Source organism: Bos mutus, chromosome 4 (genome assembly GCF_027580195.1).
Source record: "Bos mutus isolate GX-2022 chromosome 4, NWIPB_WYAK_1.1, whole genome shotgun sequence".
Classification (NCBI taxonomy): Eukaryota; Metazoa; Chordata; class Mammalia; order Artiodactyla; family Bovidae; genus Bos; species Bos mutus.
Window position 1 is genome coordinate 89,073,533 of NC_091620.1, and position 24,471 is coordinate 89,098,003.

A 24,471-nucleotide genomic window follows, 5' to 3' on the forward strand; every position below is an offset into this window, starting at 1 on the left:
TGATCTTCCCCGGCATCAGGGACTTTTCCAATGAGTCATCTGTTTGAATCAGATGACAAAAATACTGGAGCTTCAGGTTCAGCATCAGTCCTTCTAGTGAATAATCAGAATTGATCTTTAAGATTGACTGGTTTGATCTCCTTGCTGTCCAAGGGACTTTTAGGAATCTTCTCCAGCACCAAAGTTTGAAGGCATCAATTCTTTGGTGTTCTGCCTTCTTTATGGTCCAACTCTCATAACCATACGTGACTACTGGGAATACCATAGCCTTGACTATATGTACCTTTGTTGGCAGAGTAATGTCTCTGCTTTTCAACACCCTGTCTAGTTTGTTATCGCTTTCCTGCCAAGAAGCAATCGTCTTCTGATTTCATGGCTGCAGTCACTGTCCGCAGTGATTTTGGAGCCAAATAAGAGGAAATCTGTCACTATTTCCACCTTTTCCCCTTTTATGTGCCATGCAGTAATGGGGCTGTATTTTATTGGTTTTTTAAAAAATATTTAGTCTTAAGCTGGCTCTTTCACTTTTCTCCTTCAGCTTCATCAAGAGGCTCTTTATTTCCTCTTCGCTCTCTGCCATTAGAGTGGTATCACTCGCATATCTGAGGTTGTTGATGTTTCTCCCGCCTATCTTGATTCCAGTTTGTAACTCATCCAGCCTGGCATTTCTCATGATCTGCTCAGCATATAGGTTAAACAATCAGGGTGACAGCAGACAGCTCTGTTGTACTCCTTTCCCCATCTTGAACCAATCAGTTGTTCCATACAGGGTTCTAACTGCTGCTTCTTGACTCAAATACAGTTTCTCAGGAGACAGGTAAGACAGTTTGGTATTCCCATCTCTTCAAGAGCTTTCCATATTTTTCATGATCCACACAGTCAAAGGCTTTAGTGTAGTCGATATAACAGAGAGAATTTTTTCTGAAATTCCCTTGCTTTCTCTATAATCCAGTGAATGTTGGCAATTTGATCTCTAGTTCCTCTTCCTTTTCTAAACCCAGTTTAGACATCTGGAAGTTCTTGGTTTGTATAATGCCGAAGCCTAGCATGCAAGATTTTAAGCATGACCTTACTAGCATGGGAGATGAGTGCGATTGTCTGATGGTTAGCACATTCTTTGGTACTACCCTTCTTGGGAATTGGGATGAGATTGACCTTTTCCAGTCCTGTGGCCACTGCTGGGTCTTCCAGATTTGCTAACATAATGAATGCAAAACCTTGATGGCATCCTCCTTTAGGGATTTAAATAGTTCTGCTGGAATTTCATTGCATCCACTAGCTTTACTAACAGCAGTGCTTCTTAAGGCCCACTTGACTTCACACTCCAGAATGTCTGACTCTGGGTGACTAACCACATCATCATAGTAACCTGGTTCATTAAGATCTTTTTTTATACAGTTCATCCATGTATTCTTCCCATCTCTTCCATCAGTGGTAGGGGAATAAACTCAAATTCCCGTGATGGTGAATGGTTTGTCTTGAAAACGAACCAAGATCATTCTGTCCTTTTTAAGGTTGCACTCAAGTACTGTATTTCAGACTCTTGTTGATTATAAGGGTTACTCTGTTTCTTCTATGGCATTGTTTGCCCACAGTAATGGATATAATGATCATCTGAATTAAATTTGCCTATTCTTGTCCATTTTAGTTTGCTGATTCTTAGGATGTCGATGTTTTTACCCTCTCCTGCTTGACCATATCCAGTTTTCCTATACAATACTGTTCTTTGCTGCATCAGATTTTACTAGCGTCACCAGACACATCAAAAACTGAGCATCATATCCACTTTGGCCCAGCTGTTTCATTCACTCTGAGCTATTGGTAATTCTCTACTCTTCCCCAGTAGCATATTGGACACCTTCAGACCTGGGAGACTCATCTTTAAGTGTCATATCTCTTTAAAAGGCCTTTTATACAGTTCATGAGGTTCTCATGGCAAGTATACTGGGGTGGTTTGCCAACTACTCTTGCCTGGGAAATCCCATGGACAGAGGAGTCTGGTGGGCTACAGTCCATGGTGTCATGAAGAGTTTTGGACATGACTGACTGAGCATGCACAAACGCAATTATATGTGTATATATATGAGTGTGTGTGTGTGTGTGTGTGTATATATATATATAGTTTACACTGTGTAATTATTTCTATATTTCAGCATGACATGGAATACCCAAAGAAGTTTTAGATACAATATGAAGTATAAAAAAGAATTTACATTCCTGATTCTATAGTATAGTAATTGCTCTGATACATAAGGCAAAGGATACATATATGACTAGTCTTAGTCCTTATGTGACGATGTTCAATCAGCAAGATATCCAAACTTGCTTTTCAACAAGTCAGCAATTATTCACTCTAGGGTTTGCTTTTCAACATAGGCACTGTATGCTGAAACACTTAGTATAGTTTCTGGAACACAGCTGGTATTGAGTAAAAATTAGCTTGCTTCTTATCTTCCTGATGGTGATATGATTATAAATTAGGTTAAGATCCCCTGAAGAAGGGAACAGCTATCCACTCCAGTATTGTGGCCTGGAGAATTCAATGGACTGTACACTCCATGGGGTCACAAAGAGTTGGACACGACTGAGCAACTTTCACTTTCATTAAGTTTTCCGATACTAGAAAACCCATTTTCCTGCCAATAATTCTAATAGAAGTAAAAATCTACGGTAGTGGCATTGTAAGTGCTTGGTATGTTTTTGCTCATTTAATCATCACAAGTATAAGACAGATACTATGATTATCCATATTTTATAAATGAGAAGAAGGAGGAACTGAGAGATTAACTTGCCCAAGGTCAAACAGCTGGAAAGAACTGAGGCCAGGATTTAAACCTAGGCAACCAAATGTCAGAATTTTTAATCAAGCCATCTAACTGAAGCATTACAGTTGAGTTTCATGATATGTTTTTCCTGCTTCAGGATTTGTTACCTCAAATCTTTTTGGAGATTCCTTAGTGATCTCCACTAACACAATCATCTAATGATTTAGAGCCCCCTCCCACCCCTCCGCACCAAAGCCCTACCCAAATCAGTTTAGAGAGAAATAGGCAAAAATAAGCTTTACATCTTTTAAAAAGCCAAATGGATCTATAGGCTAATATTTATCATTGTGTGCTCACTTAGTCATGTCCAGCTCTTTGTGACCTCCACGAACTGCGGCCCATCAGACTTCTCTGTCTGTGGGATTCTCCAGGCAAGAATGCTGGAGTGGGTAGGCTTTCCCCTCTCCAGGGGATCTTCCCAACCCAGGGATCGAACCCAGATCTCCCGCATTGCAGGCAGATTCTTTACCAGCTGAGCCATAAGAGAAGCCCTTAAACATAATAAACAGTGAGTTATTTATAATCACTGAAGTCAGCAACAATTTGAACATTCTTTTCAACTGGAAGGATCTCAAGTGATCAAATAAAATAGCAATTTTATACCTACAAAAAGACCACACCTGATTCCATAAATACCTCAACTTCAACTGAGGTTTCAAAATGGTTATAAAAAGCACTGCAAGTTTTAGCATGCTTTCTAAGACTTAAAAAAAAAATCGTATCTTAGGGGAAAAAAACAAGTAACAGGAGTTAGGGCAAAACTGTACATTAGGAATTTCCCTTACTAACAGACAAAAGTGAAACTTCTACGACATTTATGAAGAAAAGGCCAATTACATTACTCTTTTTTCCAATTTTAAAAAAGCAAATATGCAGAAAGAGTGCTGAAGAATGAAGAGGGAAAACAAATGGTAAGCTGAAAGGGGCTCAGTTGAATTTATGGGAGAAATGAATAATGTCTGCTGAATAGCACAGTTTCTATTTGTGTCTTTGTATGTTCTGAAGAAGGAGAGCTTATAGTTTACAGGTATGTGTATTCTCATGGGCAGACACATTAATCCAAGAATGTTACTCTCCTCATGGTCACATGGCTAATGCTAGGCAGAGGATTAATGTCCAGTATCAGCCATCAGATATTGTTGGATTAACAATATCTACTGGTTAAACTGGCTTGCGGCCTTAGGATACTCCACCAAAAGCATCCTGTAAACCTCTAGAAAGAAGTTCAAAGTAATAATTGGAAAAGTTAAAATTTATATTCTTCTATTTAAGATATTCAGAAATTCAGGGAACATTTTCAAAAGTTCCTGGAAATTGAAAATAAATGTCCTTGAATGTGGGAAAACATAAATACACAAAGAATGAAAAATGAGCAGAAATTTTCAACAAATGTGAAATATAGTATTAGCCAATTAAAATCACACCTAATTTCATCAAAAATCTGAGGTAAAAAAATAAACTATTCATAGAAAAAAAAAAAGTACAAGCTTAATGAGAATTACACAAGATGTGTAGTCTTTAGATCATTTTATGATCCATCAAGTAGATTTTTGTTTTTCTGGATTGAGTGCTTCCAATTGTCTCTAACAGGACATTTTGAGAGAGGATGTTAGGTACCAACTGCTTCCAGTTGCTATGGGAAACTCACTCATTTTTTTTTTTTTTAATCTGTAATCCTCTAACAGCACACAAAGGTGGAGGAGTTTTGTTACTCAGCAGTTCTTTGAGCACTATTGCTAAAAGTCACAAGATGTAAAAACTGGTTTTGATGACTCGGCTGGAGGGATAGTAACTCTACTTTTGAAAAGAAATGACCCTGGCAGGAAGCTATTTACTCCTGCATGGTGAGCTCCGGTGACAGAAAGTGTGGCAAAGGGCTTCAAACGATTACTGGCTTTCAGGGTAACCCAATATACCTCAGCCTCCTGAAAGAATTTTAGAGGTGCCAATCTGAGACATTCCTGCCATTTGCCCTCACGACTTACTTTTCAAGATTATTATTTGATTCAACTATTTTTAGTTATTGCATAGGTGTGAATGATTGTGTGTCGCAAGCTAGACATGTTATCTGAGTTCAGTACTCTTCTGATGCGGGCAGAAAGAATGACTGCTTTAAGAAGTCAGCAGTGAATGAGCACTATGAGAAATTAACTCCTCCTTTTTAAACATGTTCCTCGAGATACTGTAGTTCTTAACACTCCTTTTCAGTTTTAAGTTAGCCTTCCATTCTGATTCTAGAACACTATACATTGAAAGAGATTTGTCAAGATAAATGCAAGGAGCAAGGAGTGAACTCTACATCTTGTTTTCTGTAAGTTGCATTTTTGAACATAACAATTTTCGACTTGCTTCTGTTAGGAAAGTACACCACAAGAATTCTGATGTCAGATGCTGCTTGGGACACAAAAAGGATGCTTTTAAATGATCAAAGGAAAGGTTATGTCAAGAAAATGTTTATGAAGAAAAAACTAAAAACTAGAATATTTAAAAACACATTTTAAATAAAATAAGATAAAAATAACTAACCACCAACCTGATATAACATGGCTTTAAATGCCAAGTGTCTTAATCTCATGGTTAAGATTTCCCCTGCTCTGCCATAAAATAATCCCTGGAAAAGAAACAAACAAAAATTTACATTTATTCTTAACTGTCTTTTCCATTTCTTTGGAATATTTAGTTACTATATTTACTTATTTGTATTTTATTTAGTTATATCTAGTTACTATTTTTAACTCAAATAGGATGACACAAAACAGTAATCACATACACAGTTAATTCATTAAAAGCTTACCTGAATAAAATAACTGACAAAGCAAATAACACCCAAAATTACAAATATCATGGAATAAATTTCTGCATCATGTTTTAATGTGGTTTTATCATCATTTTCAAACATCTGAAAAGGAGTAGATTTTTTAAATCAGGTGATTGGAGGAGAATATAAAAGAAAGAAAAAACTAAAATATTTATTCATCAGAATTTTAAAAATGAATTTCAACATAATAATTTCCACATATTTCTGGGGAAAAAATGCACCTCATTCTATCCTCTACATTTATTACATAAAATAAAAAATAACACTACTTTAATGAAAAATAACTCATCATAAATCCTCTCACTTAAGATATATCAATAAGAAATCAGACAAATGAGTCCTCTATCTGCTATTAATATCACTGTATATATTCAAACTATTGAAATTAGTTTTCTAATTAAAATATTTCTAATAACTCAGGTTTCTTAATATTCCTCTATTCAGAGTACCACCTGCAATATGAGACCTTTAACATGTCTCTAGAAATTGTTCCTAAAATTAGTAACTATACATATATTGGTATCTATGTTGACACAGCGTCAACAGTCTTGGACTGTTGCTGTTGTTAAAACTGAAGACTTAACATGGCTCTAATAAGATCCTTGAATTCGTCAGCTCTCCTGGGTCCCCAGCACAGTCCCGAACTCCTTATTTCCTCTTTCTGACTGGTAATAAAAAATGGTCATTGTTCAGACCAGTTGAAAGAAAGAGTAGCCATATTTGTCTCTTTTATTACTTCAGTGTTTTGGAATGCTGACACAGCACTGGAGTCAGAATTAAAAAACAAAGCAATTTCTTTACTGATTGCCCAGTTAACAAGGTACAGCCCAACACTTAACAATAGAGGCTGGCTTATCCCCTGAGAACATTAGCTAACCTTTCTATCATGGATCCCACACGAGGGGTGACCCACCACACATCTCAATTTTCCCCTTGTTGAGTTAAGGTACCCCAGGTCTATTCTCTCAGGTCACACTTTGTTTAAAATGGTTAAAAATATTAGTGGGTTAGTTTTACTTACAGTTACAATTTTTGCAAAGATGATGGAAAATATTGGATGAACAGTTCCAGTTAGAACAGAAGCCAGTGTCCCCAGAACCACAGAAGGCCATTCAGACTTATATAATTTAAAAATTTTTAATAGAGAAACTTCAGGAAGATTTGTCTATAGATAAAATGAAATACTTTGGTTATAACCAGTTTGAGAGCATAATGGAATCTAAAGAAGTTAGCCCATCTTGATTAGATCTATAATATAAAATATCAAATATAATAGGTAATAGAGAAGAAAGCAGAATTTCTCTTAGAAAAAATTTACTGCCTATATTACTGATAATGGTATCAAAACATAAAATAAATTTTATACAAAAGTGACTGTGCAACTTATCACCTTTTGGCATTTCACTCAGTCACTATCATTAAAAAAGTATAAATTAACACACGTGTGCTGATAGCTAAGACTTTAGAAGAAATCACAGGCATATTTTCCTTTACACCTGTTAAACTGGATTGAATATCATGCCCTAGCATAGGACAAAATCTAGATAGGGACTAAGCATAGACAGAAGGTAAAAGTTTTTCTAGCATTTTAGCTTGAAAGTTTTCTAGTTTCATTACTATTTATGGAAACATTTTTCTAATACCTTGGTTAAAAGCTTATTTTGGGGTTCCCAATTATAAGTTAATTGCTGCAATATCTGAGTATGTTACTTACAATCACCATGGTTCACTTTCCTTATCTTTTCGAGGAAGATAACAGTTCCTATCTTACAGGACTGTTTTTTTGTTTGTTTTTTTTTTTTTAGTTTTTATTTTTATTGAAGGATAGTTGATTCACAAGGTTGTGTTAATTTCAGACGTACACCAAAGTGATTCAGTTATACATATATCCATTCTTTTTCAGATTCTTTTCTTGTGTAAGTTACCACAGAATAGTGAGTAGAGTTTCCTGTGCTATACAATAGGGCCTTGTTGATTATTATTATTATATATAGTAGTGAGTATATGTCAATGCCAGACTCCTAATTTATCCCTCCCCCATACATTTCCCCTTTGGTAACCATAAATTTATTTTCTAAGTCTGTGAGTCTGTTTCTGTTTTGCAAATAAGTTCATTTGTATCATTTTTTTTTTTAGGTTCCACATATAAGGGATAGCATATAATATTTGTTTTTCTCTGATTTACTTCACTTAGTATGATAATCTCTAGGTCCATTTGTGTTGTTAGAAATGGCATTATTTCATTCATTTTTATGCTGAGTAGAGGATTGTTTTCAGAATTAAGCTTAACTCAGTATTTGCACACAATAAATACCCAGTACCAACAACCTCGGATATGCAGATACCACTCTAATGGCAGAAAATGAAGAGGAACTAAAGAGCCTCTTGATGAGGGTGAAAGAGGAGAGTGAAAAAGCTGGCTTAAATTCAACATTCAAAAAACTAAGATCATGGCATCGAGTTCCATCATTTCACAGCAAATAGATGGGGAAAAAATGGAAGCAGTGACAGATTTTACTTTCTTGGGCTCTAAAATCACTGTGGATGGGGACTGCAGCCATAAAAACACACTTGCTCCTCAGAAGAAAAACTATGACAAACCTAGATAACATATTAAAAAGCAGAGATATCACTTTGCTGACAAAGGTCCGTATAGTCAAAGCTATGTTTTTTCCAGTAGTCATGTATAGATGTGAGAGTTGGACCATAAAGAAGGCTAAGTGCCGCAGAGTTGATGCTTTTGAATTGTGGTGTTGGAGAAGACTCTTGAGAGTCCCTTGGACTGCAAGGAGATCCAACCAGTCAATTCTAAAGGAAATCAATCCTGAATATTCATTGGAAGGACTGCTGCTGAAGCTGAAACTCCAATACTTTGGCCACCTGATGCGAAGAACTGACTAGTTAGAAAAGATCCTGATCCATGGAGGGTGCCATGGGGGAGGTAGTAGTCATGATGATCAGAGGATAAATAACATAATAATGCTCTCTCCTTTCTCTTGTCTGGAATACCTAGGGGATTTATTTAAGAAACTTCAAAAATCTTGTGAACAAATTCTGTGGTGAGTAATTCTTTTGAATAGGAATGTAGGTAGCAAACTACTAGGCATTTTATATGTTGAAACTTCCTCATGGCATTCACTGTTGAAGTAATGAAATTTATGAACCTGATAACCAGAGAAAGATTTCAGGTAAGATATAAAATAGTATATAATTCTTGTTTTAGTCTTAGCCTGGCAATTATAATACAAACTCTATTGTTTGAACAAAAGAACTTTTAAAATTCTAAAGCCTTTAAAGTCTTTTTTCAGGATGGCTAAACCAAATTTATATTGGGGGATTCCCTAGTGGCTCAGATGGTAAAGAATCTGCCTGCAATGTGGGAGATCTGGGTTTGATCTCTGGGTTGCAAAGATCCCCTGGAGAAGGAAATGGCAACCCACTCCAGTATTCTTGCCTGGAGAATCCCATGGACAGAGGACCTGGTAGGCTACAGTCTATGAGGTTGCAAAAAGTCAGAAACGACTGAGCAACTAACACTTTCACTTAATAATTTAATTATCTAGTATCTTCCTTTCTGAAGTTTTCTGAGGATTTTCATCATAAAGAGCTTTACTTTTCAGGTAGGTCACTGTCCAACAGAATATAGAGAAATTTTAAAAGTTCCATTCCAACTCTTTGTGAAGTCCTAAACATGGATTTTCTTTCTTGTCAAACTCTTTACAAAATTATCTCATTTTTAATGAAACTATAAGCATGTCCCAGGACACAATACCAGTACATTACAGAGCCAGCTAATGTAGGAGGTCTATCAGCTTCTGCAGAATACCTTTTTACCTCTAAACATATGAAAAAAGATTGAAAAAAGGGTATTACTTAAATAATGCTATAAAGAGAGAAAAGAATAAATTGAAATAAAAACAAAATGAAAAATTTTAGTAAAATCATGAGAGTCTGGACTACCTAACTGTGTTACAGGTTATATTAATAGCATGTTTTTAAGAGAACTTGGTATAAAAATATATGAAATTAGAGTCATTTTATAAAGAGATATGAAAGGATTTTTAAAAGTTAAAAAACTCTTAAAAATTTAAAGTTTAATTGGATATATTTTAAAGCTTTATTGAGTTATAATTTTCATACAAGAGACACATATATAAAGTGTACATTTTCATAAGATTAGACTTCATTACACACCCATGAAACTATCACCACAGTCAACATAATGAACATACCGCTTACCCTGGTAAGTTTCCTTCTGCTTTTCTAATCCCTTTCTTCCACACTTCTCAGCTGCCCGTGATCTTCCCCTACAACCACTGATATATTTTTGTCACTATAGACTGCTTTGCAGTTTCTAGAGTTTTTTTTTTTTAATATATATAAATTAAATCACATAGTATGTACTCTTTTTATCTGGCTTCTTTTTGTTCAAAATAACTGCTTTGAGATTTATTCATGCTATTCCATGAATTAATATTTCATTCATTTTCATTGCTGAGAAGTGTTTCATTGTTTGGATATACCACAATTTACCTCTTGACATAAACTTGGGTTATTCCAAGTTATGGGCTATCACAAATAAAGCTGCTATCATTCACATACAAGACTTTGTGTAGAGATATGATTTCATCTCTCTTAAGTGAACACCTAGAAGGGCTTCCCTGGTGACTCGATGGTGAAGAACTCTCCTACCAATGCAGGAGACGCAGATTTGATCCCTGGATTGGGAAGATCCTCTGGAGAAGGAAATGGCAACCCACTCCCCTATTCTTGTCTGGGAAATCCCATGGACAGAGGAGCCTGGAGGACTGCAGTCCATGGGGTTGAAAAAGAGTTGGACACAACTTAGCAACTAACAACAACAACAACAAAACCTAGAAAAAGAATGGCTGGATCATAGTAGGTGCATGTTTAACTTTTAACAAAACTGCTGAACTATTTTTCCAAATTGAGATTACTACTTTTTATTCCCACTAGCAAAATGTAGGGTTCCAGATGCTCTACATCACCACGAATACTTAGTAGTCTTTTTAGATTTAACTATTCTAAAAGGTGTATCATGACATCTCAATTATAATTAATTTTTTCTTCTCTAATGCCTAATGAAGGACAGGGAAGCCTGGCATACCGCAGTCCATGGGGCTGCAAACAGTCAGATATGACTGAGTGATTAAACAATAACAATGCCTAATGATGTTAGGCATATTTTCATATGCTCATTTCCCATATGCATATCTTCTTTGGCAAAATGTCTATTAAAATATTTTGCCCATTTCCCTATTGGGTTGTTGGTATTCTTATTACTGTGCTTTGGGAGTTCTCTGTATATTCTGGATACAAGTCCTTTATCACATATGTGACTTACAAATATTTTCTTACAGTTTATAGTCTATCTTTTCATTTCTTAAAAAGTTTTACTGGGAATTTCCTGGCAGTCCAGTGGCTAGGACACTGTGCTTTCACTGCCAGGGCCTGGGTTTGGTCCCTGGTCAGGGAACTAAGATGCTGCAAGCCTTGTGATGCAGGCAAAAAAAAAAAAAGTTTTACAAATAGAAATTTTCTTCATTTTGAAGTCTAACTTATCTATCTTTCTCTTTTACAAATTGTGATTTTGGTGTTGTAGCTAAGAAATCTTAGCTTAACTCAAAGTCATAAAGATTTTCTACTATATTTTCTTGTGAAAATTTTCATTTTTAGCTTTTCAGTAAGGTCTGAATTCCATTTATAGTTAATTTTCATCTGTGCTTTGCTGTTTATAATAGCCAGGACATGGAAGCAACCTAGATGTCCATCAGCAGATGAATGGATAAGAAAGCGGTGGTACATATACACAATGGAATATTACTCAGCCATTAAAAAGAATACATTTGAATCAGTTCTAATGAGGTGGATGAAACTGGAGCCTATTGTACAGAGTGAAGTAAGCCAGAAAGAAAAACACCAATACAGTATACTAACGCATATATGTGGAATTTAGAAAGATGGTAACAATAACCCTGTGTATGAGACAGCAAAAGAGACACAGATGTATAGAACAGTCTTTTGGACTCTGTGGGAGAGGGAGAGGGTGGGATGATTTGGGAGAATGGCATTGAAACATGTATAATATCATATATGAAACGAATCACCAGTCCAGGTTCGATGCATGATACAGGATGTTTGGGGCTGATGCACTGGGATGACCCAGAGGGATGGTATGGGGAGGGAGGTGGGAGGGGGGTTCAGGATAGGGAACACGTGTATACCCGTGGCGGATTCATGTTGATGTATGGCAAAACCAATATAATATTGTAAAGTAATTAACCTCCAATTAAAATTAATAAATTTATATTAAAAAAAGAAAATATTCATAAAGTGAAAACATTTAAAAAAAATTTCATCTGTGCTTTGAAGTATGGATTGAAGATGATTCTTTTGGATAGATAGGTTTTTCTTTCAGCATCTTTTCTTAAAAAGACTATATATTTTTGAGGCTTCCCTAGTGGCTCAGTGGTGAAGACTCTGCCTGCCAATGCAGGAGACACAGGTTTGATCCCTGGTTAGGGAAGATCCCACATGCCACGGAGCAACTGGGCCCATGCTCCATAACTAGCCTGTACTCTAGAGCCCCAGAGTCACAACTACTGAGCCCGAGTGCTACAACTACTGAAGCCTGCACACCCTAGAGGCTGTGCTCAGCCACAGGAGAGGCCACCGCAAAGGGAAGCCCAAGTGCAGCAACTAGAGAGTAGCTCCCACTGGTGGTAGCTGGAGAAAAGTCTCCGCCGGGCAACGAAGACTCAGTGCAAGCAAAATAAATAAATACAATTGAAAAAGACTATATATTCTGTATTGAATTGCCTTTGCACTTTTGTCTAAAGAGCTGACTGTATGTGTGTGGGTCTAATTCTTGGTTCTCTCTATTCTGTTCTATTGATCTATTTCTCTATTTTTGTTCTAATAGCACATTATTTTGATCACTATAGCTTTATACTACAAAATGGAATTAGTAATTATAAATCCTACAACTTTGTTCTTCTTTATGAAAGTTGTTTTCCTCATTTTATCTTTTTGAATTTCCATTTAGAATCAGTTTGCCAAATTCTACAAAAAATCTGCTAAGATGTTGACTGGGATTGCTTTGAATTATGGACCCAATTCGGGAAGAAATGACCTCCAAATAACGTTGAATCTTTTTATTCTGGAGCTCAGACCCTCCCCTGGCATCCTAAAGGACAGATTTCAAGTAAACTTCACCAGCAAGGTACCTTGGCATCTTCTTTGTTAGCCACTGAGTCATTTAGTTGCAGGGAATAAAGAGGGCTCTTCCTTGGGTCTCTGTTTCACCCCAGGGATAGCGGTTGGCACTTCTTATCTGCCACCTTGGCATTCTTTAGTGTTCTCTTACTTTTAACTAGCCAATTCCTATTACTTTAATTCCCTAATGATTCGTTACACTAAACTGTCGCTGTTCATATTCTGTGGTTTCTGTCTTCTGACTCAACCCAACCTCCTATTAATTCTGTTCTAAAATCCTACTTCATATTTTCCATTTCATTATTTATTTTTATAGTCTCTGTTCACTTTTCATTGCATTACTGTAGTCTGAAAAAAATATTTCAAATATGGCCATGGAGCTGAGGTTTGGCTTGCTTCCCTTCGTAAGACTATATCCTTCCTTCCAGGCTCTCAGTTTTCTACTCGCTATAGCAGCAGGCACTGGTAACCAAGTTTGTAGCCTTCTTTTACTACTACATATAAAATAGATAATTAATGAGAACCTACTATATAGTACAGGGAACTCTATACTCAGTGCTCTGTGGTGATCTAAATGGGAAGGAAATCCCCAAAAGAGTGGCTATGTGTATATGTATAACTGATTCAAACCAACACAACATTGTAAAGCAACTAAACTCTAATAAAAAAAAAAAACACAAAAGAGTAGATGCATGACTGAAGCCCAGCTGACCACTTGGTACTTCTGCTCTGTTTCTAGTAGGTAGAGATATTTATCTTGTTTTGGAGCTTGGATATGTCTAACTGTTTTTTCCCTTTTTATGTTTTATCTATCATTACTGTGTGTATGGAGCAGAGCAGTTGTATCAGAGTGTAAATTTACCCTATCATTTTCTCTGTAAGTCTGAGTTGTTTTTTAATTTTATGATTTTCACCTTTATCCGATTTTAAAATTCCACTTTATATACCTGGTGAATTTTCAGACTTCAAGGTGGACTTTTATTCTGTTTTTAACAATTACAGTGGGAGTAGCTATTAACTACCAGTAGCTATTAACAGATGTTTTAACATAGTGTTTTTTATACTGTTGCACAGCATTTCACAAATTCTTATACAGTATAAACTCTTATACTGTCTTCTTATACTCAGGCCTTTTGCCATAGAGAAAATTACCTATGCTATTATTTACTTAATATTGTTCTTTTAATGTTTACATAAATGCATTTTTTAAAGAAAATTAATAGATAAGCAAACATATAAATGTGAATGCTATGTAGGATCACATACCTAAAAAGGGAAAAAAAGCTGCATCTAGAATTAAAAGCAACAGACTGGCAGTGCCAGAGAAAGGCAGAGGAGGAGGTTTGAGGCAGGTCATCCCAGGGCTTCAGACGGATAATAGATGAGACTGAGAAGTGTGGGCAGGATGATGGTGGGAATGGCTAAGGGGTATTCAACCTCAAGTATCTGTCAACCCAAGGAGAAGAAGGGAACTCCAGTTTGTGAGAAATAGTGAGCCAAAGATAAGAGTGGATGATATGGGAGCTGGAGTTTAGGAAAACAGAAGCTAATATTCAGGGGCTGAGGTGAGAGACTTCATGGTGTATGAGTTTACAACTGGGAAGCAGCAAAAGGGCTGAGTGAGGTTGCCTGGGGTTGAGGAGAGAGCTGGACTTAGGGAATGAGGAGGCTGGAAGAATCACAGGCTGAGGTGAGATGGAACTATGTTTTATGAAAGAATGCGGAGGGAAAGAGTGAGAGTGGAAGTTGAGGTCCGAAGAAGGTGCTGGGAATTGTAAGAAAAGGGAGGCTGACTGGGAAAGAGAAATTAGACTTGAGGTAAGAATGAAGACTGAAGAGGTAGTACAGAGAGTTATGAGACATAAGGAGGCTTAAAGGAGACTGATCTGGACTCAGGAAGAGCCTGGGGGTAGGTGTAGGCGAGCAAGCATGGGAACAAGTACTCCTTGCCCAGATGAACAAAGCTATTAGGGTTGCACCCTGGGGTTGAAAGACTGGATCCTGTCTGTGCTAGTGCTTATCTGCACCCAGTGTGTGGAGTGGATTTGGGTCTTAATCTGACTTAGATTGACCTTGAACATCACTGTTAGTACCACACCACCGCAGCCACTGTTTTAACCCATGGTTTGCCATATAGGAAAGGATTCTCACAAGAGTTCTTGCCCCAGTAATGACCTCTGACGTTCAGTGCAGTCTTATTTTGAAGGCTTCTTTGTTACAGTCACAGTGATGTTAGAGTGAAGTTCGGCAAAGACTTAGGTTTGGTAGCCTAAGTGCTATAATAACATTTTATAATAAATACATTCTAAATATATTATAAGGATTGTATCAAAATTCATTGGAGAACATGTTGGTAACTTGTTGATAGTTGACCCATTACCTCTTTATATTGGGTGGATTCCTCAACCTTGTCAGTAAAATCTGACTTCATGCTATTCACAGAGCACAGAGGAATTGAGCTGGTATCTTTTTCAGCAGAATAAGCCACCGATTCTATCTGTTCATCAGCTTTTTTAATATCCTTAAATGAAGAATACCCATGTTACCACCAGAATAATGCCTTAAAAATTCAAAGCAACTCTATTAAGCATCCCTCTAAAATTGTACTGCCTTTGTTACTGAAAGTGGTATATTTCTGAGCAGTTCTTGCTGAAGTTTTTAGACTCAATACAGAACCAGTAAGTCCAATTCATACTAAAATGTTAGTGAGTGACAATAGCTTATTGTGTCTTTCCCCCCAAAGACCTGTATAATTAACCACAGAAAATAATGCCTTAATTAAAAACAATTATTCCACTAGCAAGAACAGATCTTAGTAAAATGAGCTTTGTGAGGGCAATGACTCAAATATACTCTCTCTCTGATTCCTTCTTCCCAGCCTTTTCTGGAGCTTACAAATTTATAACATATAGTTAGGCACTCAAATGTGAAGCTGGCCCTAGGTATGAGATAGATCTCAGGAGACAATAATACTTTGCAGGCTGGCCGCTGCTGCCCATTCCAAACAAACTAAAAAGCAAATTTGGTGGGGCCAGCTCCAAAAGAATGAGAAATTCCAAAGACATCAAATTAACCTTAAAGAAATTGCTTAAATCATAGAATAGGATAAAGTTCTAAACCAGATTCCTCTAAGTCTAGTTTTTGTTTTTCTTGGTACTCCAGAAAGTAAGGCCAGTTTTAGTGACTTCCTTATGAAGACATGGGAGGAGGGGTGAAGACAGAAACGAAGAGCTTGGTTAGGATGATGAAGGCCCAACCAGGTGGGGAGTGTAGATGATAAGACTTAGGTAACTTCAGATGCAAAGGAGAGTATGTACATGAAAGGCTTCCCAGGGACACTGTGATTCTTTAATAAGATTAGCAATTATTAATTAGTCATTTCAAGGTACATAAACTTTAACCAGCCTTATGCTATCTTAATGTCTTGAATCAGACATTCCTTTATGCTATCACTTTCTTTTTTCAATAAATTTCCCTACTAAGAAACAAAATTTTTATTTGGCATTTTTTTCAGGAGCTATTTACTTTGCGGCAAGCTTAAAATAAAATTTTGACTTCTCATAATAAAATTTTCTAGAGAGGTGCTTACAGAGCAAGAACAATTCTATTTGCTGAGAAGGCTGCTACACAAAATAACAATGGCAAGGAGTTTGGGTATGTATGTAGTTCTACCTGTTTTTATTTCATTTTCGTGTGGAAACTCACTAAAGGAAGCTCACAGACTCGCTATATATGTAAATAATTATGTGCATTCTAGATAAACAATTACAGCATTAATTGGTACATGGTTACAATAATAACCATGGTTTGAACTTTCCTTAAAAATTTGATTGCATAACAAAGAATAATAATATAATAAAATTTATTACGCCAATAATAGTTCTAAGTACTTTACATGAATGAACTCATTTAATGTTACTATTATTTTTCTCATTTTAGAAATTAGAAAACTGAGGAAAAGAGAATTTAAACAACTTACTCACGGTCCTAAAACTATTATGTGGAAGAGTAAGGATTTCAACTTGCTGTGTCTACAGAGTTCATGAGTGTAACCATTTTGCTGTGCTGCTTTAGCAGCAGTAACTTTGTAATACTTATGAAAATCATCAATTGTCATAAACTGATTCATTTGGACACTACAGGCAATGGTAGCAAATAAGTCCATCCAGAGTTTCAGAACTGTGTTACTGTTTATGCAGATATCATGTCTGTTATGTTTACTATATATAGTTCCCAGAATATTAGAGTTGTTCATTGAGTATTAATATTTAAAATTATATTATTATATCAGAATGAACATTATTTTAGATAATTAGAGAGTACTAATCCATTCTGAATAAGATTTTGAATAAAAGTTTTACACAGTTATACCATAAACACTCCATTTTTGTTTTCTCTACATTCTGGAACTCTTTAACCTAACACCTAAAAATGGAGTTTTAGTTTGGCTATAATGAAAAATGTGTTGCTTCAAAGATCTGGGTGTAATAGTTTTTAAGAATCTTAAAATAGGATTAGTTTGACTACAATGATTTCCTTTTATTTTTTACAATTATTAGTTTGAAAATATTGAAATTAATAAATTGTTAAATTTACTATGGAATGAAAATCAGACAAATTCAACTGGCAAATAACACATAAATTTTATTTTTAAAGAAGAATATGGCCTAACATGAAATAAAATTGAAATAAAGAGGCTTTAAAATTAATCAGTGTGAGATTACATTTTCAAACTTTTTATTTTCTCTCTCTCGTTTTTAAAACTATCTTTGCTTTATAGGTTGTGTTTAAAAATCCTTCATTCTAACATGGAGAAAGCTGGGGTTTGAAATTTTAAGTTTCGTGAGGTATAGGCTCATAGCTTTCCAGATTTCCTAATTTGTGAAATAATAATGTTGATATAAAAAATATAGTCAGAAAGTTAAAGAAGTAAAATAAACCAAAAAAAGGTTAATATTAGTTGCCTGCAGAAGACCCCTTGGAAAGAGGGCTGCCTTCTTGACCAAGAGAAGAAGGGAGAATGAAGATAGCTAGAGCCTAATCACTACCCCTTATGTTAATGTGCCCTAATAAAAAACTGAAATTCAGTAGGGTAGATCACATGACATGCAGAAATTTGGATCCCAAATTTGGGATTTGCCAGCTTGCCCCAGTATTGTCATGTATCTTCCTGATTACCTAACGTGAGCTTTCTGGTGTACCTGTGATAATGTGGTGTATACACAGTATGGACATGTATTATACATCCTTTCATTTAGCAGATATTTTTTGAGTGCCCATTTTGTGTTAGGCACTGGGTTAGGTGCTTCCTACACAGGAAGTCTTAATCTTTACATGGTCTGATCTTCATTATCCAAATTTTCCATTATTCTCCCAACACTCATTATTACTTTCTGGTCTCCTTTCTGTTGACCTGCAAACCAAGTTCCTTCTTACTTCCATATTACCTAGATTTCTCCTCCTTACCCGCCTGCTTGCCTTCAATATTTCTTCATGAATACTTTCATGGGATTCATGTCTCCAACAATCTTGCTTCTTATTTCTACAACTTGTAGCATCTGTATGCATGATTCTGCATTTTACCTCTGTAGCTAAGTTTTAAGCCTTTAAGTAGGGATTATGTGTTATAGTTCTTTGTGTTTTAACAAAAAGATCACAGTATACAGAGTTAGATTATTCTGGATCTGCCAGATACAAGCTTTTAAGCCTATTTGTTATCTGCATGGCAAATATTAGGTAAAAATACTATATGTGTGTGTATGTGTGTATGTGTGTGTGTGTGTGTGTGTATATATATATACACCAGTGTATATGTATATGTATATATACACCAATTAGTTCTTTAACTTTTATCATTATCTACAACAATGCTGAGGATATTAGACACACTGAATTTCTTAACTAAGGAACTATGAATATCCTTGATTGCCTCATGAAACATAAGATAATAATTCAGGACTTCTGTTTTCTAGCATGGCATGATCTCTGAAAAGTTAAAATATGCAAACACAACATATGTCATGTAGACATTACCTGTGACATTGCGAGTGAATAATATAGACCCTGTTTTGCCATTAATTCAGTATGTGTCCCTTTTTCCGCCACCATCCCATCTTTTATGGTCACAATCATATCTGCACTTCGAATAGTGGAAAGCCGGTGAGCTACTACAATTGTAGTCCGACCTTTGCTTGCCTATAAAGCAATAAGCAAAGAAAATGAATGTTAGTAGGAATGAAATAAACTTGGAATATTCAGGAAAACTTCTTATACTATTATTTAAGCATAAAAGAATCTTACCTTTGGATATAGAAATTTGAAAACTTTAACTGATTTGGAAGGCCAATAGAAATTAAAATTAAAAAGCAGGAAGTTAGATTCCAAATTGTTGAATTTATAAAACCATAGTCGGGCTTCCCTGGTAGCTCAGTGTTAAAGAATCCAACTGCCAATGCAGGAGACATGGGTTCAATCCCTGGTCTGGGAAGATCCCACATGCTGCAGAGCGACTAAGCCTGTGTTCCACAACTTTTGAGCCTGTGCTCTAGGGCCTGTGAGTCACAACTACTGAATCCTCACCCCCTAGAGCCATGATCCACAAGAAGAGAGGCCACCACACTGAGAGCCTATGCACTGCAACTAGAGAGTAGCCTCTACTCACTGCAGCTGCTCCACAGGAAAGAAAACCCAGTGCAGCCAAAAATAAATAAATAAGTACTTAAAAAACACCAACACAGGATCTTAGAGCTGAAAAGGAAACTAAAGACTATTTAATCTGAGCCACCTAACAACCGCATGGCTATCAGTAACTAAAAGTAAAGAATCATTTCTTATTTTTCATCTCTAAAATGAAGGTACAGATTCAAGATAATATATATTTTTAACTTTTAACAAGTACTATATATATACAGAAAAACTTAGCACAGCAAATATAGCTAAAATTTTATAATAAATTTATATGTAGTATAATCTATAAAAATATTGAATCACTATGTTGTACAACTGAAACTATATAATATTGTAAGTCAAGTATATGTCAGTAAATTTTTCTTTAATGGTTAGAATGGCAAATTTAATGTCATGTATATTTTACCAGTGTTTCTTCTTGTCATGACCTTAATAACATTCTAATAATCAGACTGTAATTATTATTCAAAGCATCTAAACTTGTATCACAGTTAATCCACATCTTCTGTCACATAGATTAGATAGAGTAGTTATTACTGCCCTCAGCAGGCCTACCTATATTTTAGATCTTTTAAAAAAATAATATGAGATAATATGACTGACACCAAATTGCCCTTGATTTTTTTAGTTTGAAAGCAGATCATCACACTGCATGAATAGCTAAGCAAGCAATAAACTAGGAATGGAGCCCACTGTTTCAATTAAAACTCACAATACAGTGACATATATACTGATGGACATAATGTTGTTGTTTAGTTGCTAAGTCGTGTCTGACTCTTTTGTGACCCTGGGGACTATAGCCTGCCAGGCTCTCTGTCCATGGGATATTCCAGGTAAAAATATTGGAGTGGGTTGCCAGCTCCTCCTCTAGGAGATTTTGCTGACCCAGGGATCAAACCCATGTCTCCTGCATTAGCAGGCAGATTCTTTATCCCTGAGCCACCTGGGAAGTCCAACTTACTGTATTACATGCTAATTAAGTACAAAAGGTAAACAATTTCATATATAGACTATAAAATATACTATGCTTATAAAGGAAAGTTTAATTTTCAATAATTTCCTCAACATTTGTGTTCTCTGGAGTCAACAGTTCCTAGTTTTCAGTCTTTTTTCTGTCACTTCTTGGGTCTGCGATCTTAAACTAGTTTCCTCATTTATTAAATGGGGTAAATTACGCTACCTATATTTTAGGGTTATCATGCAGATTAATATTCTTGGTGAAGTGAAGTGAAAGTGAAAGTTGCTCAGTTGTGGAAGTATACTAATGCAAGTTTTATTACTGTATAAGAGTTACCAATATTCTTGGTACCATGCCTCAAAGATGGAAAGTTTGCAGTAAATAATACCTTTTATACTATTAACTGTTTTCAGGCTGCAGACCCTTGACTATTTACTGAGAGCAAGCCCAGTGTATTAACAGCATGGGGTTTATAACGCATGTATAAGTGTACAATATATGTATATTATTATTGTGCATGCTCAGTTGCCCCAGTCATGTCTGACTCTTTGTGACCCCATGGACTGCAGCCCACCAGGCTCCTGTGTCCTTGGAATTTTCCTGGCAACAATACTGGAGTGGGTTGCCATTTTGTACATCAGGGGATCTTCCCAACCCATGTCTCTTGCATATCTTGCTAGAAAATAATAATAATAATAGCTTGAAGGCCAGAAAGGAAGGAATGGAAGTAAGTTTTTTTTACTATACATGAGGTGATGTAATGTCATTTGGGGGTAGATGGTGATAAGTTAAAGGTATATACTCTAAACCTTAAACCTGTCACTGAAATAAAAAAGTTATAGCTAATATACTTACAAAAGAGATAACATAGAATCATAAAAAGTATTCAGTTAATCCATGTAAAGGGACAACATGAGGAAAACAGAAACAAGTGCAGAGGAAAACAGAAACAAGAGTAGAAAAAACAGCAAAGATTCTCTATTTAAATTGGGTGGTTTAGTCTCTAAGTCATATCTGACTCTTGTGACCCCACGGACTATATCCTGCTAGGCTCCTCTGTTCATGGTGTTTTCCAGGCAAGAATCCTGGAGTGGTTTGCCATTTTCTTCTCCAGGGAATCTAATAATCACAGTAAATATAAATAGTCTAAATGCCCCAATTAAAAGTCAAAGATTGTCAGACTGAGCATAAAACCAAGACCCAACTGTATGCCAACTACAAGAAACACATTTTTTAAATCAAGACACAAATAAGCCTACAGTAAAGGATGGAAAAAGACATACCATGCTAACTCTCAGTAAAAGAAAGCTGGAGTGGACTGTATTATCAGTATCAGACAAAGAAAACTAAGGAGCAAAGGATATAACCAGAGTAAAGGAGCATATTCCATAATGATAGAGGGATCAATTAATCAAGAAGACCTGGCAATCCTGAATGTTTATGTACATCACAACAGAGTTCCAAAATACACCACACCAAAATGGACACAACGGCAAGGACAAGTCCAATCCACAATGAAAGGTGGATAATTCAATAACTCTCCCTCAATAATTTATAAAGCAAGTACACAGACTAGCTGTAAGGATAAAGAAGACTTGAATAACACTGTCAACCAATTTCCCATAATCAGTATTCATAGAACATTTGATCAACAGCAAATACATATCATTTCCAAGTTTACATAGAATATTTACCAAGACAGACCATATTCTGTGTCATAAAACATCTTAATAAATTGAAAATATTCAAGTCATACAAAGTATGTTCTCTGACCACAATAGTATTAAATTAAAATTTAATACAGAAAGATCTCTGGAAACTCCCTAAATACTTGGAAACCAAATAACATTTCTGAAGTAAATGACCTCAGAGTCAACCTAAGAAAACAAAAAGGGAAGAGAAAGTTAAACTCAAAGTAAGCAGAAGAAAGGAAATAATAAAGATCCAAGCAGAAAACAATTAAATATAAAAGGAGGAAAATAAGTCAAAAAGAGAGACATCAGTATAAGAGAGACCAAAGATACACCCATACATATATGGAAAAACTGATTTTCTACAAAGATGTAAAGGCAATTCAGTGCAGAAATAAGCAGTCTTTTCAACAAATATTGCTGGAACAGTTGAAAGTTCATGTGCAAAGAAAATAAAACAAACCAAAAATAAAACAAACTTCAAACCATACATGGCACCATGTACAGAAATTAACTCAAAATTGATCATAAACGTAAATGTAAAAACTAAAACTATAATACTTCTTGAATAAAAAGTAGGGAAATAATATTTTTGATCTTGAATTTGGCTAAAAATTTCTTAAGTAGAACACCAAAAGCTTGATTTATAAAGGGAAAAATGATAAACTAAACTTCAAAATCAAATACTTCTGTTCTTTGGAAGATATTAAGGGGATGGAAAGACAAGTCTCAGATTAAAGAAATATTTTCCAGTTATCTGATAAAGCCCTTATATTCAGAATGTAAAGAATATATAAAGAACTCTCAAAACTCAATGACAAGAAATCAAATGACCAATCAAAAAATGGTATAAGCATAACATGTGAATGGAAACTTTAAAAAAGAAGAGATATGATTCATGCTGATGTATTGCAGAAGCTATCACAATACTGCAATTATCTTCCAGTTAAAAATAAAATATAATTTAAAAAAAGAAGAGATATGATGTTCAAAAAGCACATAAAAATGCTCAACATCATTAGTCATCGGTAAAACTCAAATTAAAATAAAAATAAAGCACCGCTAAACAGTTCTAAAATTATTATGCCTGGATATACCAAGTGTTGGCAAGTATGTGGAGTAGCAGGAATTCTCATGTAGCTGATAAATATCTTTTACTATTGTGATTATGTAACTATTATTTGTTTTAATTCCATTGTATCATGATTGTTCAACAGAAAATAATAGAATTCTATACCACTAAAACTAACATTTAATACAAAAACCTATAGTGATTTTTAAAAATCTAGATGCACATTACAATTATCTTGGAATTTTTTGAAAAATGCAAGTGCCTGGGTATTGTTTCTTTTTCCAAAGCTCCAGGTATGATTCTAACGAGCATCCATGTTTAAAAACAACTGGATTATATGATAATCTTTTATTTTTATCTAGTTTGTTTTGCTTTTACTATTTGATATTCAGTGCTCGTATTTCATTTAGTTTATATTTTCCAATTTCTCCATCTTTGTTGTTCTTTCCCAAGTCTTTATTAAGTGTAGTAGAAAAGCTTTTGTATACCCACACGTGTATATAAATACTATGTATAATATATATTTTAGAAAACATGAAATTTTGCTTAGCTAAAGAATTTATGACATTTTACACTGGTTATACTAAGTACAAACAGAACGTTAGATTTCTAATTTATATTCACTCAAAACTTTGATATAGTTCCATTTATTCTGGCATCTAGTATGACTGCTAAAAGTCTAGAAAGTTTATAATTTTAGTGATTAAAAAATCTGAATGAGGCTAGAAACTTCTAATCTGATTCTGAGAATATAAAGAAATACTGTGTTGTAAAAAAAAAAAAAAACAGAAATTAATGTGATACAGTAATACTAACTAAAGCACAGATTTTGTTCAAATTTCACAAAATTTTATGCTGGTGTCCATTAATTGTTTTCATACCTTATTCAAGATTCCACACTGCATTTAGCTGCACTGAGCAGCTTCAGCTGCATGTGACTAATTCTAAGTTCTCTTTTCATTTTTATTCTGTTACAAATATTTTCTAATTTTCCTTGTTATGGCTCATTAGATGTTTGATTTGAAAGTGGATATTTAATTTCCAAATACATTTAATTTCCAAATTTCCAATAAGGGTTTTAAAGTATCCTTGATATTAATTTCTCATTTAAACGCTTTCTTCTCTGCAACTGCCCTCTTTGTTTTTTCAGTCTTTTAACTTTATTGAACAAAAGAGCCTCTTGA

General features: G+C 35.2%; 1 protein-coding gene across 1 annotated transcript in view; it reads right to left on the reverse strand.

Annotated features, from left to right (window-relative positions):
- ABCB5 (ATP binding cassette subfamily B member 5) overlaps positions 1–24,471 on the reverse strand; it is a 115,186-nt gene that overhangs the window by 39,618 nt on the left and 51,097 nt on the right. Inside the window, exons 14-18 of the mRNA XM_005901241.2 lie at positions 18,913–19,074; positions 15,260–15,400; positions 6,665–6,808; positions 5,620–5,724; positions 5,359–5,436 (exon numbers count right to left, since the gene is read on the reverse strand). Coding sequence (XP_005901303.2) covers positions 5,359–5,436; positions 5,620–5,724; positions 6,665–6,808; positions 15,260–15,400; positions 18,913–19,074 — 630 coding nt within the window. The remainder of the gene's footprint in view (positions 1–5,358; positions 5,437–5,619; positions 5,725–6,664; positions 6,809–15,259; positions 15,401–18,912; positions 19,075–24,471) is intronic.